Genomic DNA, 20,375 nt, shown 5'->3' with positions numbered 1-20,375 from the left:
GACTTGGCTGTGCCTCAGGCTGGGGAACAGGAGGTTGGGGCTGGTCCTAATCGGAGGTAGTTCATCGGCTATGATAGGATCAAAAGGTGAGGTGGAGAGGTAGGGAGGAGGAGGAGGGGTGGAGGCCCCTGGTGGGTTGGGATCCCATGAAACTGACTTAGCCAGAAGAACCTGATAGGAAGAACATGGGACACAGAGGGAGGGATTAGCACAGAGATCAAAGAAAGCTTGGATGTATGGTAATTCGGACTGTTTACTGTTACCATGACAGAAATTTTCCAAATCTCTCAAAATATTGATGTCTAAGGTTCCACTGTCTGGCAAATAGAGTCATTATCCAACTCATACTGAGGCCAGGCAGTCGTGCACAGGAACTTCAGGCATTTTGGCCTGATTGTATCTGAAAGTTCTAGTTGTTAAGGATTTAAGAAGACAAGCAAGACGTGTGAGATGCTGAGACTTTGAGTGGGTGGTACCCATAGCGACAGATTATGTACAAAGTGAAGAGGAGATAAAGAACTGAGCAAGCAGGTAGGAGGTAGAGACAGAACCAAGCAGATGGGAGGCAAAGAAAATCCTCTCTCCAGAGGGAGTGGAGGCAGGATTACAAGTCTGGGCAGGAAAGCACAGCAGACGAGGAAGAGAGAGACGAGGAGGAAGTAGGAGGAGAATGGTTTGGCATTGGTCACGCAAAACGAGAATGAGGAGAACCAGGCATCAAAACAAAGCATCCTTTTTTTTTTTTTTTAGCACAGGTTCAAGTACGGGTTTGAGTTATTTCCAAGTCCCAGAAGGCAGCATCCCACAATCAGATCATGAGGGAGAGGAAAGGCGAGATCCTGTCCTAGTTAGGAAGTAGTGTGTGTTCCTATCTCTGGAGATAGCATCCCATATCCAGAGAAAGGAAGTTGTTTTCCGACACACCTGTGTGATTTCGAGGCAAGCGAGACGAGTGGAAAACCATGCAACGAGAATGTGGCATGACCAGCCAGTAAATGGAGACAAAGTACAAGGAATGGGATGGGAGAAAAGTGGAATAAAAACTACAGTGAACTAGAAGGAAGGGAAGCTTGTGGAATGAGTTGATCCTGAGATTTAGTAGAGGCTAAGGGAAGATGAGCCCCAGAAGGGCAATGGTGTGTGTGTGTGTGTGAGAGAGAGAGAGAGAGAGACTCAAATATAGTTGTATTGATTACATAGTACTAATGGGTTCTGAATTGGCAGCATTTTATACTGTTGAACGATACTCTATACATCTTTTCTTCTCGATTTTCAAGTTTCTCCTGGTTTTATGTCTGTTTCTTTACAGAGCTGTTCATTTCTCCATGATTCTCTATACCTTAATTTAAAGTCAACTGAATGGAAAGGTCCTGTGAAATACTACTCTTTATTCATTAGGATGCAACTTTGCTCTAATTTGTGAGGGGAAGGTCTACCTGTCACAGTAGCTCTAATTAGTAGTTTCTGTCATCTCTTTCTTCTGATCTCCAAAAATAACATATCTGAACATGATCTACATTCAACAGGATGCTATAAAATAAGAGAAAATGAGGGCTAAGTGGTGGAGGGGGAGAAAATGTTTCTTGAAAACTACTGAATCGTTAGACACTTCACAAAGCAATGTCTTGGCATTACAATATTTGATACTCACAGAAGTTTAACCAAAGGTTATTAGACTGCTGGACAAAAGGAAAGAGGTGGTGGAGGGCCACACGAAATTGATTCCACTTGCATGAGAGCAGGAACGGGAGTTTAGGCTTCGCCCAACTGAAGCCTCACTCCATCACACGCCTCCATGCTGCCCGCAGCCCATTGGCGTCTCCACCCACCTGACTTCCTCCTTCCTTCACATACTTAGAGCTTTCCTTTGCAGTGTTCATTGAACTCCAGTCTAGTCTTCACTTTCATTGCCCTTCGAGTAGCTAACAGACCCTAATGCAGAAAGAATTTTAATCAGAGTTGAGTTTCAGACACTGGATCATCAAAAGTTGATTGTGATTTCGATCTATTCTGTTATTGATGGCAACAAGATGCTGTTGTAATTTGCATAGGCCTGCCAACAAATGTGGATACTCCCCTGGAGGCATCTTGGCTCTAATGTCCTAAAACCATCTAAAAAACATCGATAAATATATTAGTGAATGATTTGATTCAGTAGTATGTGTGAATCCCTGGGTGAAAGGGTTCGGGTTACTTATCCCTGACACCAGTGGCATCTACCTTTCTTGTGATGGGTCCTGTGTGTTCCTATTGAGTTCCAGTCATGCCTAGGTTCCTTATGGATAAGCAAAATTAGTCAACTAATAAAGGTGACATGGGAAAAAGAAGTTAGAATTTCTTAGGGAAAATGAAACACAATCACTTGACTTGCTTATTTACAAACACCATAGTTTATTTAGTTTTAGCAGATGGTAAGCTAATTGCTTAAATTTTATGTCTACAACATGCATTAACTACATAACATGTATCAAATATACATAGTAAACAAATAGAAAAACAGTTATTTTAATCAACCTTCTTCACAAGCATCACAGGTAACTAAATGTCTATATTGAAATTATCTTAATGTAATGGTTCAACTCTGTTTGTTAGACCAAAAGGTATATGAAATTGTTGATCAAATTCATGGACTCGTGGACCAACCCTCTGTTTCATTTTGTGACTGAACTGGAACACATGAAAGCCCCTCAGGCTATCCTCTCAAAAGCCAAAAGTATGAAAGAAAGCAGCAAGGACCTCGTGGCTGACATGAAGTGGATAATGAGCAAGGTGAGCAATCTCTGTACAGTTCTTGTCCTTTCTGAAAGAGGCGGGGTCTGTAATGAGATGTGAATTTTGAAATACCTCAGTTTGCAAGCGTGGAATTTTGACATCTGATCACATGACGATCTCACCCTTGAGGTATTATTTACAGCTCCAAACTTCTCAGAGATGACCCCCTTGGCACTTCTCTCCCGGGATCCGAGTGACACACAGCTGTCCCTCGCACTCATTGGGATGGAGATTTTCCTGGGGGGAGTGAAGGACTCCTTCAGCAGATCCTCTTACAACAGTCATCCCTAGACTCTGCACGTAAAGCACTAAATACAACCCTTATCATGTGGGAGACTTTCATACATAAATCACATGAGAACAGATTTAGTCAAAAGGTTTAAAAGCATAGTGTTGCACATCAGAATCTAAAAATACAAAGATATGGAAGAGTTCCCTGAAGGAGAGAACTCACGCGTCAGTTCCTCTGGTGTCTCATGATCAAGCATGTGTCTGTGCTCAGATAGAAGCATGCATAGTTCTTTTAGGGTGATTGTGCATCAGAAAAACTATGCAACAGTCGTGAAGTTAGATTTTTAAAGACATAGATTTAGGGACTCCTGGTTTAGATACATGAAAATCCATACTTTGGGTGAAAGTATTACATTTTTAAATTGGACATATAAGATGAACCAGGAGGAAAAAATATTAACAACATGAATAGGTGATGATACCTTTGATCTTTAGGTTCATCCTGATGCACAAATGAAAGAGAACTACCCCGCCTGGCCTGAACTTTCCTCTCTGTTGGGAAAGAATAAAGAGGGTCAATATCTGGCAGTTTTCAACCTGGTCAGCTGCCTGCGTGGTGATTCAGGGAAGACTGTAAGCCATCTCAAGTTTCTGAAGTGCCGGGTAACCACGAACAAAGATTGCTAAGTGCGCACCCCTCCCACCTTCAGCAGAGACAGTCCTTGGTGATTCGTGGCTGAGAAATTTCTTAATGTTATCCCTTTTGAATGCATGCATGGGTATAATTGGTCTCTTCTTAGAAAATAAAATCACTCTAGAATCGTCAAAATAGAAAAAGACCACTTTGTCTTTGTCTGTTTAATAGAATTTCTATCAATACCATTTGGGTGTTTATCAAATTCATCAGAAATAATAGGTGATAAGTTTGCACATAGTAGGATCTGCAACTTACTTTAGTCCATTTATTTAATAATTAACTAGTCCACTTATGCTCACAAGAAATAAAAACTTCAAGTTGAGCTTGATGGTGTACATGTGTGTTCCCAGCAGATTTCTGTGAGATCAAGGCCTTTAATCCTAGCAATTCAGAGACAGAGGCAGGTGGATCTCTGTGAGATCAAGGCCAGCCTGGTCTACATAGTGAGTTCCAGGTCAGCTGGAGCTACAGGGAGAAACTGTCTCAGAAAACAGTGTGTGTGTGTGTGTGTGTGTGTGTGTGTGTGTGCATGTGTGTGTGAATGATCTTTATAAGTGGCAAAATCTAATAAGCAAATTTGCCACATTTCTTTTGTCTATTAATAGAAATTCTGTCAATATTGCTGGGATGGTCCAAATGAATGTGTCAGGAGAGAAATGGGGACTGCAACAAGCCAGACAGAGCACAGCACACTTTAGTAAACTTACAATTACTTTCACAGGAAAGTTATGTATGTCAAGTTATTAGAATTGAAATGACAAGTTCTTATTAATCAGCCCATCCATCCAAAAGATGATAATAATGTCAGATAATTATAGAAAACCAGGCTGTCTATATGAGACATTTTCACAATGAAATCATAGTGAATTCCAATACTATGCTTCTGCAATGCCCTTAAAGACCATAAAAATTTAAATGATAGTAAATGTTAGGATACAAATATTAAATGCTACATTTCTCAAATAACTTCAACCCTTCTTCTTAGAATTGAAACCAAATCAGCATCATTATAAATATATTCTATATAGTCTCTCTGTGTGGCAAATATTTTCTCTGTGTTCATATCATTTCATAAATTCTTAAGCACTCTACCATTATATCTGGACTTTCTTAGAATTTTTCAGAATAGGAGAGAAATTAAGAAATGGAAAAATTCTGACATCACTAACCTATGAGATGTCATCTAAAAGTTATACGTGGGTGACAAAGGTCAAAATTGAATTACCTCCTCTAAGTGTCAAGTGCCACTCTCTCTGGACACATGTCTCTCACCTGTGCAGACACATCAGCACTCTGCGTCCTGACCGGGAGAAGCTTCCCACCTAGTCTCCCCTATCTTCGCCATCTCTGCCCCCTGCCCCTCGCTCTGAAGGCACACTGGGAGAGAAAGGTGAGGAACTCTGCTTTCTGCAACTGCACACACGGTTCTCACGCATGACAACCTCCCAAACACTCGAGTGGCAATAGCACAGACCTCAGGACCTTCCTCTGGCTCTACTCCCTCTGTTCATGTAGCTCTCACTGAATCAGAGTAGAACTCATCAGGAGACATTTCCCTGAGGAATCAGATGTGATTCTTCCCTTCTTTGAACATCATGAGTAACTGTTTTTCAACAATTAGCTTAAAGTCATGCACAAATGCTCTTTATGGAGCCACTAATCATAGCACCCCTTACATTGAGAAAATGCTTAAAATTCTACTTAATCTGTGTCCTAGTTTGCTTCTGCACTGCTGTGACAAAACACTGACAACTACCAAATTGAGGAAGAAAGGGTTTATTTGTCTTACATCTCTTGGGTCACAGTTCATCAGGGAGCCCAAGGTAGGAACTCAGGGCAGGAACCTGGAGGCAGGAGCTGAAGCACAGGCCATGGAGGAACACTGCTTACTAGCTTTCTCCCCTGGCCCCTGCTCAGCCTGCTTTCTTATGCAACACAGGCCCACCTGCCCAGGGATGGCACCACCCACAGTGGGCTGGGCCCTCCTACATCACTCAACAATCAAGAAGACGCCCCACAGACATGGCCACACGTCAGTCCTATGGAGGCAATTCACCAGTTGAGACTCCCTCAACCCAGGTGTGTCAAGTTGAGATTAAAGCTAGCCAGCACAATCTGTAAGAAAATAAGTGATTGGCTGACCATAGTTTAACTGTCAGCTCCCACTAAATGTCCTAGAATGTAGGTTATTATTAAGGTAAGACCCCCTTAAGATGATCCTGAGACTGATTTTAGACCAGGTAAAAGGATCCTTTCGTTCTCTCTGTTGTTTTACTTTTTCAAAAAGTTTTAAAATATTTTTATTGAGTTTGTTGTTGTTGTTTGTTTGAGGAAGGGTCTCCCTGTAACCCTCACATCCTGGAACTCATTATGTAGAACAGGTTGGTCTTGCTCTCAAAGAGATTCACCTGCTTCAGCCTCCCCAGTACAGGGATTAAAGGCATGAGCTGCCAAAGTAAAATGAGTAAAAGGTAGTCATAAAGGATAAGATACTATGAGCATAATAAACCTGGTAAAACTGAAATCTACAGCTGAACACATTCAAGGAAACATATTGTTACTGAATACGAAAGAATCCTATCTCAATGGACAAGAAACAAGAAATGAATATCAAGAAAAACTACAGAAGCTGCACGAATACAGGAAGACTGGACAGCACCATCTTCAATGTGTCACTGAAGAGATCCAGAAGGACATAACAAAAGTTTCTAGAAATACATGAAAATAAAAGCACAAATAACCAAAACTTTGGGCATGTATTTTTGGCAGTTCTAACAGGACAGATTACAACTATTAGTGCTTACATTAAATAAAGCATCATAAAGATCTCATGTAGACAAGATAACCACACACTTCAAGGTTCTGAATGAAGAAGACCTATCCAAGCCCCAAATCAGTACATGGCAAATGATAATTAAGATCAGGACAGGGATTCGTGAAACTGTGACTGCACGAGCAATGTGGAGAAGTTATCAAAAAGAAAAGGAGTTGGTTCTTTGAAACCATACAGAAGATTGACAGACCCTGACTGAAAGTCACAGAAAGGGAATTTCTAAAGGAACAAAATCATAGTTTAAAAGAATAGGTACTTACTATAGAGTCTAGTGTCAAGGATCATCAGGGAATAAGTTGAAAATTCACACTCCAAAAAATTTAAAAGTCTGGAAGAAATGGATAAATTCATTTATACATGTGAAGTACCAAAATTAAAGTAAGAAATTATGATTATTTTAACAGATTCATAAAATCAACTTGATTGAAACAAAAATCAAAACTTCCTGTAAAAAAAAAACAGAGCAGTCCAGAACAAGATGGATTCACTTACAAAGTCTTCCAAACCTAGGAAGCCAAGTTCAATATTCCTCTGAATGTCCAGTAAGGAGAAAGTAATCAATAGATGCCCCTTATCTGACGCCATCACTGTGCTAGATAAGATACAAAAACCACAACAACAAAAAAACCTTTAGAGCAATTTCCCTGATAAACATAGATGGCAAAATTATGAATAAAATATCCACAAAGTGAATTTAAGAAGACACCAAGAATGCCATGAACCATGACAAAATTAAATTCGGTTCACTATGCATAAATCAATAAATGCAATTCATCACATTTAAGGAAAAAAGTACGCAGCCATCTCAATCAATCCAGGAAAAATATTTGATAGAATTCAACAAATAAATATTCAAGCGAGAATGCCCTGAAGAAACAAGGAATAGAAGAAACACACTTTAACATAATGAAAACTGTGTGCAAGAAATCGATAGATAACATTGTTCTAAAGGGACCAAACCTTTAAATCTGATACTGGAAAGAGTGGCGGCTGCCTGCATTCTCATTTTTACCGTGCCCAAAATAGTTAAAGAAAAAAACAAGAGAAAAGTTATTTGGCAACACATGTACTAGTAAAAGGCTGGTAGCCAATCGATGCTCATTTTTTTTGAGGCAGGATCGCACTGCATAACCAATGATCACATTTTAAGTACATACTTTATATATATCTTCTAAAATTTCGTGGCACAAACAATAAAGGCCTAAAACTGTGGGAAATGAAGTTTTCATTATGGATTGCTATGTATGTCAATTTTTAAACTTTGTATATCTGTCATAAGACACGATGAAAGCAGCACATTCTAGTGCAAGAAGCCCATAAACTAGAAAATAAATGCATTAATGTTATGCTGAAACTGCTTTGATATTCCCTCTCACCCCCAGCAGAACGGCTGTCACCTAGAAAACAGAAGCCGATGATGAAACAACACTTGAAAACGACTGATGGGAAGGATAGATCCACTATCCAAATCACCAGGGAAGATCCGTGAAAAGCATGAATATAAATAAAAACAGAGCTACCTCAGGATCCGACTACGCTATTCCTGTGTTTATTTTCAAAGGAGTCTATTGTAGTCAGAGGATGAAGGAACATCTCTTACTCCCACACTGTCCAGAACCAGATTAAGATTTTATTTTCCGATTTTATCTGTATGTATTCTTTGCACCGAAATGTGATTTTCTATTGTAGGATAGAATATATAGAGACTCTGTAAGCTGATACTTCCTACTCCGTGGTGCAGAAGTCATTCTCTCCAGTGATATACCTGCAGAGCTCTGTGTCTGATAAAATAACAAGTAATATCAAATATTTCCTCATTTAAAGTGAGGATTCGTGAGTTACCTCAGTGCTATGTACATGATAATCTCAGCTTTCCCTTGTCTTATTGCTCTGACTGAGCTTTTGACCTTTTACAGTTAATAAGGTTGAAAGAGTGGGTTTACTTCTTCTGTTTTAGATTTTCAGAAAAAATTGTTGTCATTCCACAAATGAAAATAATAATCTTGGATACAGGCTTGTCATATAAAGATAGTACGTTTCTTCTACACCTAGGTTCCTCAGGGCTTTCATTGTTAAGAAATGTTGAATGTCACCTGAAGTCTATTCTGCATCAAAATGGACATGTGATTTGTTTTTTGTTTTGAGTATTTACTAACACTATTGCATTATTAGCTCACATTTGTTGTGCAATCCTTGCATACTGGCTATGAAAATAACTTGAACAAGGTCAATAATCTTTTCAATGTACTGCTAAATTTGGTTCAGAGGTAGGTTTTTTTTAATTATATGGTTTGCCTTTTTTCGACACCAGGGTCATGCTACTTCATAGAATGAGTTTGATAGTATTCCGTGACTGTGGTTCATGGATGACATGAAGGAGCTTTAGTGCTAGTCTGTTTAAAGGTTTGATAAAACTCAGTAATGTGTAGTGTGAGACATTTTGGTTGTTCTGAGAGATATTTTGATGACTCTTTGAGTATTCTTTGAGAGCAACTGGGCCACATTTGTACAAAACCTTAAGTTATGTTATCCCACCTTCTGTTGGATTTCTCCATCCTTCATATACTCATCCAGTCTTAAGTTCCCAGGTCTCTTTGGAACTTGGGTCTGATTCATTCCCTCTAAGAATTCATGACTTATTAATGCCCCAGATATCCCATGTCCTTTGTTTCTTTACCCTTTGAACTATCCATGCTAGGTTTATTTTAAAGCAAGTTCAAAGAACTTCTATAACCCTTTTTCTACATTCCTACATCATGAGCTACATTACCATTTCTGTTTTCCAAAACTAGACACATTAGTGGCTTACAACAGAACATGCTGTCATTCCATTCTCACAGAATGAAAATCTTTCCAAATTGATGGACACTGCTCTCTGTAATGTAAAACATATTCTCACAATGGGTCCTACATTATTATATCTATTAATACGCACAGCATAAAGTAATGAGTGGTGTCAAACATGTGCATAAACGGCTTTGGTTACGTACTGATTTCTTGTGTTTACTAAAATTGCATCTTTTTTGATGAATGTTGAACATACACGTATATCACAAAATAGATTCTGGATTACTTGGTGTATTTTGTGTCTCTCATTTTATCTGTCAGTGTTCCATCATATTATTAAATTTACAGTCAACCCAATCAATAAATGGACTAATGAAATGAGCTGACACACGCTGAACAGTGATGCACAAATGGAGGAGGGGTAAGCAGCAGATGTTGCAGAGCACCTGGGGCACAGTGGTTCTACCCCTACAGACCCTGCACCTTGAGCTGTCCTGTTTGGGTGTGACTTAGGAGACTTTCAGTGTGCTCCATGAGGGAAGCACCTGCCACCTCTAAGGAATTCATCTTGTACCTTTCTCAAAAATAAACCTTTCCTAATCACCACCATCAAAATTTCTGTGTTTCTTTACCCTCTAATTCTTTTTTTAATTATTATTATTTTTATTTTATGTGCATGAGTGTATTGCCTGCATTATTGTGAGTGCACTCGTGTCATGCCATGCCGCGGAGGTTAGAAGAGGGCATCAGATTTCCCCGGAACTGGAGTCAAGGACGGTTCGTAGCCGCCATGTGGGTGCTGGGACTCAACCCCGGGTCCTCTGCATGAGCACTCAGTGCTCTTAACCGCTGAGCCATCTCTCCAGCCCCAACCTCAATCTAATTCTTAAAACAGCATAAAAATGGAAACCCAGAGGAAGGAGGGGGAAGAACTGCTCAGGAACTGTTGGGAGCCTGGGAGCCTGAGGCTCAGCCACCTCTCAAAACTGCTGACAGACCTAAGCTGGCAACTTTCCATTCTGCCCACAGCCTTGGCCCCAAACCTTGGCAGACAGCCGGGGCCCACAACCTTGGCTCACAGCCGGGGCCAGTAGCCGGCAGCCTTGCTCTAGTTTAGGTGAATAGCTCTGTTCTCTGTTAATCAGTAGATTCCTCCCTTAAAGTGCATCAGGACCCCTGTGTTCTGACTGATGTAGTTACTCACTCTTTGCTCCTTTGTTCTCATTCTCTATTTAAACTCATGCTTGGGCTTTAATAAACGAGACTTGATCAGAAACCTGTCTTGTCTACATTTCTCTTGTCTCTTGCCCCGTCCCATATACATCCCCACTCCCCAATCCAGGTACTCCGTTGCAGACCCTGCGGGCCGGGGCAAGGAACTGTCTCTGCCATCCCTGCTTCACGACATCACCACCAGCACCTGAGGGGATGCATTCGATAAGTATGAGCTGAGGGTGATAAGCCTAAAAAGCCTTATTCTATCCGGCATGAAGAGAACACACAGGATTTGTCTAGGATGGTACTGTAGAGAGAATTCAGAGAACATGGGCATGTGCCACCTATGAGGCTGAGCATAAAAGGTGCCAGACTGTTTGAAGCTTGTCACAGAGCTTGTGTGGTGCACGTGGTCCTGGATTTGCAGACTCCGGAAGGCAACAGTAGAGGACTAAGGGAGGTTTTCTTCAAGGTTGCAGTTCAACACTGATGAAGACCAACACATGACAGGGTCAGAGTTCCTGCAAGGAATTTTAGGAAGGCCGTTATGTTAACTTGCGTTGGTGAAGCTGACCTGCATCTCCAAGTGTGTTAACATGTGAGTTCTTTGGGGTGTCTGCTCAGGAAAGCAGTGGGGATGGAGTGGAGTCAATCAGAGACAGAGTTCAGGAATGCTACCTACAGCAGAGTTGGGATTGCAAGACTGCCCAAATCTTTGCTGTGGTCAGCTGATTCCACTGAAAGGGGCCAATGCCAGACGTGGAGCTGTAGGCTTGGCTGTTTGCCTTGCGGGGCTCAGTTCTTCCTTGGAAATGTTACTTCTTGCCTTTGCATATTAGAAACATGTAACTTGTTTTGGATCTCATAGGCTCTCACAGTTAAGAGATTACCTGAGACTCGATTTTGAACAGAAAACAGAAGAAAATTGGAACTCTTAGAGCGGGACCGAGTACATTTTAAAGTCTCATAAGGTAGATCTGAGCCCATGAGTCTAAGGAGAAGAGCAAACATGATACGTAAAAAGTTGTGTAATTGAGTGTCAAGTTGCCAGTGCTTGGGTTAGTTATTATCAATAGCGATTGTCAATCTGACAAGATTTATAATCACCCAGGAGATAGATGTCTGGGCATGGATTTGAATGAAATTCTAAATCAAGATAACTGAGGTAGGAATCGATACTCTAATTTTGAGTGATGTTATTATTTTAGTTTGGGTCTTGTCTGAATGAAAAGGGCAATTTTAGATGAGCACCAACAGTCGTCTTTCCCCTTTCTGCCTGTAGAAGCAATGGAAGCCTGACTCCTCCCACCTTGCCGTGAGGAAACGTGTCCTATTCCAGTCTAAGCAAAATCAACTGCTCTTTTCCTAAATTGCTTTAGTCAGATATTTGATGCCAGCGAAGGAAGTAAACGATACAATGATCATCCCCCATGGCACAGTCGTCTTCTTTACCTTGGGTCACTTCACCAACACTGTGTTGGCTAGTTGGGGGCTGGAACTCCCAGGGGTCAATGGGAGACAGGCCCACTCTCATGAAAGCAACTCCTCCACCTCCTCTTGATCCCTGTATCTGGCGCCAGGCAGGCTGAGAGGACACTGCATTGCTATTCACCATGTTGGTGTGTTGACACCACCTATGGCTTGGTGAACAGTGACCACCCCCAGAGACTCTCATTTCCCAGGATCTTATGAATTAAACTGACCTTTCCAATGCTGACCTGACAGTATGCTCTTTGTATCCTGTGTCTCCAGTTACTCACACATAGCATTGCTGTTGAAGGACTTGAACACATAATGTCTGCGATGGTGATGATTGCCCACTCCTACAAAATCTCATTTTTCTGTTCTTCATATCTCTGTCTCCAAATCCATGCATGGCTGTTTATTCTCCGTGAAGTATTTCAGGATTTTCACACATTAATGCCCATTTAGCTTTAACATTCAATAGCGCAGAATTCATCAGGAAATCCGTAGGTCAGAGATCTAGAACTGTCAGCTTATCTTTAGTTACATTCTGTGGACATCTCTTTCAGACGACTCTGGCTGTTTCTGAGAGAACTGTCTAGAGCGATTCCCACCCATGAAGATGTGCTTCTTCCACAACTGGAGAGCACTGCATCGCTTTGTCTCTTCACAGAACGTCCTCCAGACATTGCAGTCTCAGAGACATACATCATCACATCTGAGTGTACTTCAAGCTTCCACAGCAATTCTGGTTCAATACCCCCTGATCTTGCCAGATTCAGGTTGGTGTGAGCCTGTTTTCATGGCCTGCATTTCCTTGTTCCATCTCAAATGCTTTAGTGTCTCACAAGTTCAATTTATATGGATCTCCTCGTGACTGAGATCCACCAAGGCCTCCCCTGTAGCCCTGGTTGAGGAAGGCACATTCACACCAAAACAACTGGGTGTCTGTTTTGATCTTGTAACTGTGATAAACGCTTACGTATCTACTGCTTTTTTTAGAGAACCAGCACTTGGTTTCTCTTGCTCTGGTCTCTTCCTGTCACTTCTTTCATTACTTTCTGCTGCTGAGTGTCACGTTTCCTTCCTTTGCTTCAGTTCCTACAGGAACTTCAGTGGCTTTTCCTCATTTTCATTCAGTGCTACAGATTTTTTTTTCCTGTACTAATAATTTACTTAGGATAAATTTTATTTTTTTATCTAGGTATTTCCTTTTATAGTTTTTGAAATTTTCTTCCTTACCAATAATCCTTTAGAAGTGTGTACTCAGGCTTAGAGATAACTCTTCTTGATTTTAGTTTATGTAATTGTACTTTCATTTCAGGACAATTAGAAGAAGGCTTTTGGGAGACTTTATTACTTTATACTTGAACATTTTTAATGCTGAAGGTATTGATTATCTTGATGACGCTCCAAACAGTTCTGTGATATTATATGTTTTACTATTTGGTTTTATATTTATAATTTGGATCATGTCAAAGAGATGTTTCAGATCCATTTATTATTATTTTCAATACTATAAAGATTTGCTTCCTGTATTTTGTGTCTCTTTAGAGTTTGGTGCATACATTCAAGACAACACTGAAGTGTGTGTGGTCTCTTTAGTACAGTCAATGCCAAGCATCTGTAGTCATTAGATTTAATACCATGTACCACATGGACCAGTCCTGGTGGCACAGGTCTAGAATTCCATATCATGTGGAGGCAGGAATTTCAAGAGATCAACATCATGCTTGACTACTTAGTAGATTCTCAAGGCCAGCCTGGCTAAGTAACCTTGCTTCAAACAACGACGGCCTCAAAAATTAATTATCATGCCCTGCTTGATTTGTGGTTTTCTCATTCACTAATTTCATCATGTCCTTATTTATCTCTAATAATTGCACATGTGTATGATGAATGCGTGTACACATGTATGACTTCATAGGTGTTGCCATGTGGGTGATTCAAACACCAATTTTCACATCCAGGGGGTGGTCCAAGGTTGATTTTGAAGGTCTTCCTCAGTAAACTTCCCCCTTATTCTTTGGCACATGGTCTCCATTTCTTCTTCAGGTCACCCATTCTGCTGGTTTAGCTGGCCAGCAAGCCAGACCCATCCTCCTGCCTCTACCTCACTAAACCCAGGATTGTAGGCACATGACACCGTGCCTGGAATTTTCTTGGGTGCATCCATATGATTAATGCCCCCATGTTTGTGTGGCAAGCACTTTCTTCAATACGTCGTCCTCCCAGATTTCTAATAATTTCCTTTGAAGTATATTTCATAAAATGGTAACATTATTGCTTATAGACATCCAGTTTTCCACCACTGTGTATTTAATAAGATCTTTCCTCCAATTTGGTTCTTGCATATGGTGAAATTCGAGTGGTTGTGTGCATTAGTTTTTTTAGCTAGTGTCTTTTATGCTCTTCCATGGTCTGCTGTCTGTTCTTTTCCTAGTACCATGAATGGTTTGGACGTTTGTTTGTCTTGTTACTATGACTTATGTTAAATTTTTAAAAATATTTTATTTTTTACTTTTATTTTATATGTATGAGTGTACTGCCTGCATGTAGGTAGGTGCACTCATGTCATGCAATGTCTACAGAGGTCTGAAGAGTATGTTGGATATCCTGGAACTAGAGTCACAGGCGGTTATTAGCTGCCACATGGGTGCTAGGAATCAAACCTGGGTCCTCTGCAAGGACAGTCAGTGTTCTTAACTGCTGAGCCATCACTCCAACATTTCATTTTCAATTTTTTTAATTTAATTTTTTAGAAATTCACATATAAGGCCTGCATTTAGATAATTTCCACTCTTCTCATCCCTCTCCCCCTCCAACTCTTAACACATCTCCCACCTCCCCCAGATTTTAAGACTTAAATTATTGTTTTATCTATATGCATATCCATTGATATATATATATATATATATGCCTAAATTCTGTTGAGACCACTTGGTGTTGCCTCTATGCACATGCGTTTAATGCTAAGCACTTGGGATTGGGGTGACTACCAAGTAGTCATGCCTGGGGAAAACTGATTCTCCCACTCTAAGCAGTCAATGATTGTTTAGACTTCTTCATCTAGATGAGAGATCTTGTGAAATTTCAACCATCAATGTTCACATGGCAACATCTGTCATAATTATATCTGTCTTATTTAGGCAACCACACTGCTGAGATTTCATTAGTGAGACTTGCCTGTCATGTCTGGAAGATGCTGCCTAGCAGCAGGTACCCAGGTCCTCTGGTTCTTAGAATATTTCTCTCCTTTTCCATAACTATCACATAGCATAGATCTAGGGGTTGTATTAGAGATGCATCAAGGGAGCCGGACATCCCTTGATCACTTATTTTCGGCACTATGTCCTTCTGTGGGTCTCTGTAATAGACTACATCTGCTGCAAAAAAAAAGAACTTCTTTCTTGAGAGTTGAGAGCTATACTTATTTCTGGGAATAAGGATAAGTATTCTGAATATACTTAGAGATTGTATTTCTGTAAAGACGTGGCATTAGTGCCTTCTCCTAGTGTCTATGACCTCTCCAGCCACTTTATTTGCTTATGTTTACATTTCTACGAATGAATTCACTTTTGCTAAGTGAGTATTAAGTCCAATTTGGAAGCTTTGGATTACCCCCAAGATAAAAGTGTCACTATTGTACCATTACAGATATTTTACAGGACCAGTCGTTACCGTGAATCATAGGGTCTACAGCTGGGTATGACTATCCCTCAGAAGCCAGGAAAGTTTATTGAGTCCATGCAGCAAGGAATGGAGAAGGTGGTCCAGAGAAGAGGAGAGTAGGGCACAGGTGCTAATAAGGGGAAAATGAGAAAAATACAGGCTTTCTTACTGTATGCTAAATATGGATCCTTATTTACGGACAAGGACATCTCTCACGACTCATCAAAGAAGCTTCTTTTCACATATAAAAGCAATTACAGAATTCCACAACTGATCAAACATACAGAATAGTTGTCTGTAAGATGCCTAGCCGTAAGAGGCACATCTGTAATGGAACCTCTTCTCTTGAGGCTCAGGGAACAGAGCAGAACAGGGGGCAGGGAAAATACTAATTCATATCTCAACTTTTTCCAGTGAGGCTTCCTCATGTAACATAGGGTGGTGAATATAGAAAGCCATGACCAGCCAAGATGTATAGAATAAGAAACTGCAGAGTGTGCACCTGGTTAGGCTTCTATATTAAACCTCACCTACCTGGGATTCAAGGACCATGCAGAAGTGGAGGGGATGGAAAGATTGTAAAAGTCAAGAATGGTGGATGACCAGAAGGAAGCAGAGTTTTCTAGGTGGCTGGGACTTGCTCTTATGAACTTATAGTAATGGTGATACCAAGTACAAGACCCATGCAAATTCAAGCCAGACAAAAACCCAACACATAACTGGAGAGATGGGTAAGAAGCCCCAATGTTAGCTGAGTAACTATTGGTATTGGCAGCTGATCACTGCTGGAAGAAGGAGAGTTGGTCTTCTTAAGGAAGCAATGCTAGATAGATTGACCAGGCTCCCAGGGATGGACTCACATTGAGAGGTGCAAAGTTCACTTGTAGGCATTAACATACATGACAGAATACATGCAATCTGGTGGGGAGCTATTAGGAATGCACATAGGGAAAGGTGTCTAAATATGATCAAAATGTATTGTATAAAATGCACAGAAATTCAATGATATATATGTATATATATGCATATATATTATAAAAATGCAGGAGGGAACTTTAACTGGGTGTAAAAGGAAGAACAATAACTAAATCGATTTCTGATCCCTAAATTAGCACTGCAGGAGATACTTAAAGAAATCCTAAGTACAAAGAGCAAGAAAGATAGTCTACAAAATAATGGAGGATGAATTTCATGAGAACTGTTGAACAATGGAGAATTAAGAAAAGATCCTGTATACCTACCCTCACTTTTTTGGCCATGGGTGTACTAGAGACTTCCAAAATAACCCAGGATACAGCTATTGTTCTTGGTTGACCACACTACCCTAATGGTAAGAACCCATTGGTGAGCACACCACAGATTTTATTCACAGCACATGAAAAATTCAAGTTGGTCTTGATTAGTAGCTTGCTACATGCTGGATAGGGCTCATGGCATTAGAGTTGTAGTATGGATTACTACGCGAGAAATGATATCAACAGCCTTCCCCAGCTGTGAGCCCTGGGAACTATAATAATGAATGACATGGTGACATGTGCCCCCATATCTGATCAAGGCAAAAATGTTATGGTGGAAAACACCTGATTTCTGGTTGGATTTAAGACCCAGTTACAAGAAAACATAGGCATGTTACTGAAAATCAACCAAAGACCCCATGGATGGGAACTCACAGGTACTAGAGCTGAACCTCGTACTATTGTTCTGGTAATGGGACAGAATATCAATATGACCTCTAAATTAATATCTCTGTACTCAGAGATGAGGGTAGCTCAAAGACATAGGAAGAAGAATTTGTGCAGGGGACCGTGATTCACTCAGGAACTCACAACTGTCACTAACTGATCAAAATGAAGGGAACACCAGTGACGTGCTTCATCGCAAATGGAATATCTGTTTCACCCCATCCCACCAGGATCAAGGAACATCATGGAAGAAAGTGTAGAAAAATTTTAAGAGCCAGAGGTTGAGGAGCTCTGGAGGGAAACACTTTCTTCTGAATATGACAACACCCTTGGATTCATGAACTCACCGTACCCGTGTTTTCCCATAGAAGACCTGCATAAGTTCAATGAAGCCAAAATTCTAACATGGGAGAGGGTTCATGAGCCCCCTCCCCTCAATGAGGAGCAATATACAGTTGATTGCTTCTGGTGGAGGGAGGGATGGTGTTTCTAAACCGTGTGACACCTGGTAGGATTTTATGCTCCAGTGTATGATCCTAAACCTAGGAGTACATGGTCAGCACAAATCTGACTCAGTGGTTTATTAAGAAAAACAAATTGGGCACAAGGCTGGGAGGGACTAGAGAGGTTGGGGGTGGATCTAGGAGAAGTTCAGGGGAGGAGCAGAGAATGAACATTATCAAAATGCCTTTTATGATATTTCCAAAGAATTAAGACAATTATTAGATTGAAAAAGTAATTAGTCATGTTCAACACAGTATTCCTACAACACTCCAATATGAATGTAGAAAAAGACATAAAATGAACAATAATCCAACCTACCAAATTAGCAACCAACCTACCTGCAAGAACATATAATTTTCTATCAACAATAATTTTAAATATAAATGATCTTAATTCACTAATTAAAGACGCATACCAGCTGATTGGATAACAAAAGAGAATGGATTAACATATTGCCTCTGAGAAATATATCCCCTTGCCAAAAATCACAGTTTAAGCCATTAATCAAGTCAAATTCAAAGAAATCCAAATGATCTCATTTATTCTATCAGACCACAGTGTAATAAAAGCAGAAATGAATTGCATGATAAACAAAATATATTATACAAATACTCAGACTTATCAAAACAGAATATGTTGACAAAATCAAGGAGAATTTCTGAAAACTCTGGAATAAAATAAGAATAAAAACACAATTGACCAGAAATGCTGGGGTTCAGCAAATGCAGGTACAAGAGGAAATTTTATGCATATGAATGCTTACATTGAAAATATCGCAAAGAAATGAACAATTTCCCACAAAGTCCCCCCAAAAGAAGCCAATTCCCAAAAGAGTAGAAATGATTAATAGCAAGGCTGAAATGAATGAAATAGATAAAAAGGGACTGCACGATGCAAAATGAAGATGGACAAATCTCAAACTGTAGTAACCAATGTGAAAGAAACCAATAAATTAGTTTCATTTCAAGATAAAAATGCTCGATTACAAGAGGTTCCAGTGAAACAAAGAAGATAATTACAGAATACGTTAGAGAGATTAAGATCTACAAGAAACGCATGACTTCTCATATTTACATTGACAAAATTAACTCAAGGGGATATAAAAAGACTAAACAGATCAATTACAAACAATGAAACTGAATTACTGACAAACTCTCCCGAGGAAAAAAAGGGCTGAACCAGATGAATCCAGTCTCATTTTCCTAAACATCTAAAGAAGAGGCAAAAATCACCGCTTCTCCATCCATTACCTAAATTACACAGAGCAAGATCATCTCAAATACTTCTGTGGAGTTGTAACTACTCTGATATTAAAACACAAAAAGAACACATTATAAAATGTGGACTGATTTTTATAATACACACTGACACAATATTCTCAATATAATACTTGAAAAAAGAATTTACCAATATATTAACATCTTTATTTACCATGATCAATTGATTTCCATTCCAAAGACTCAAGAATGATTCTTATATGCACACCCATTCACACAGTGATAAAGAAGAAGATTCTGACAAATTTCAATCATAAAATTTCAGAGGAAATGAGTAGAAGAAACACATCAACATTATAAAGGCTATATATGTTCAAATAAATCCCACATTATATTAGTAGTTTAATTTAATCACAAGGGCTTCTCTGAAAATCAGAAGTGAGACAAAGGTATCTATACTGTTGTTTCTTTGTAAAAGTAATGATTGAATTCTTAGCTACAGTAAGATAAAGAAATAAAAAAAATACAAATAAACAAGTCAGTTATCTTCAGTGGCTTAAGCTATGATCCTTAGATTAAAGAGCACTAAAGACCTGACAAGGAAAATCTCCTACTTGTGATAAACATTTTTCTGCACTGCAGTGACATACAAAACTGTCATACATTTGCTATATAACAAGAATAAATTTCTACCAAGAAATCAGAAAAAGAATCACATTCTCAAGAGCACCAAAAATTTAAATAACTGCAAAGAAACCCCAAAACTGCAAATAATTATAAGACCCCTAGAATTAAACCTTTAAAACATGGTAAAAAAATCATGAGGATTTTGATTGGCATTGCATTGAATCTACAAATGGCTTTTGGTAGGATGGTCATTTTCACAATATTAATTCTTCCAATCCATGAGCATGGGAGGTCCTTCCTTCTTGTGATGTCTTCTTCTATCGCTTTCTTTAAAGATTTAATACTTTCATTGTAGAGATCTTTGGTGTCTTTGGTCAGATTTATTCCAAGATATTTTTTTTTTGCAGCTATTGTGAAGGGGAGTGTTTCCATGTGCTCTTTCTCTGATTGCTTGTTATTGGTATATACAAAGGCTACAGACTTTTGTAGATTAGTTTTGTAACCTGCCACTTTACTGAAAGTGTTAATAATTTCTAGGAGTTTTCTGGTGGAATTTTTGGCATCTCTTAGGCATAATGTTATCTGCAAAAAGGGAAAATTTGATCTCTCCTTTTCCAGTTATTAATCCTTTAATTTCTTTCTCCTGTCTTATTGTTCTTGCAAGAGTTTCAAGG

At 39.6% G+C, this 20,375-nt stretch overlaps 1 protein-coding gene across 1 annotated transcript in view; it reads left to right on the top strand.

Annotated features, from left to right (window-relative positions):
• LOC103739989 (prolactin-8A9-like) overlaps positions 1 to 3,810 on the top strand; it is a 7,200-nt gene extending 3,390 nt beyond the window's left edge. The window contains exons 3-4 of the mRNA XM_017799980.1: positions 2,593 to 2,769; positions 3,499 to 3,810. Coding sequence (XP_017655469.1) covers positions 2,593 to 2,769; positions 3,499 to 3,690 — 369 coding nt within the window. The 3' untranslated portion in view covers positions 3,691 to 3,810. The remainder of the gene's footprint in view (positions 1 to 2,592; positions 2,770 to 3,498) is intronic.
• The last annotated feature ends 16,565 nt before the right edge of the window (positions 3,811 to 20,375 follow it).

This window comes from Nannospalax galili, unplaced genomic scaffold (genome assembly GCF_000622305.1).
Source record: "Nannospalax galili isolate Female #2095 unplaced genomic scaffold, S.galili_v1.0 scaffold2161, whole genome shotgun sequence".
Classification (NCBI taxonomy): Eukaryota; Metazoa; Chordata; class Mammalia; order Rodentia; family Spalacidae; genus Nannospalax; species Nannospalax galili.
The sequence above is the reverse complement of the archived record's forward strand: the minus strand, read 5'-3'. Positions and strand labels throughout refer to the sequence as shown.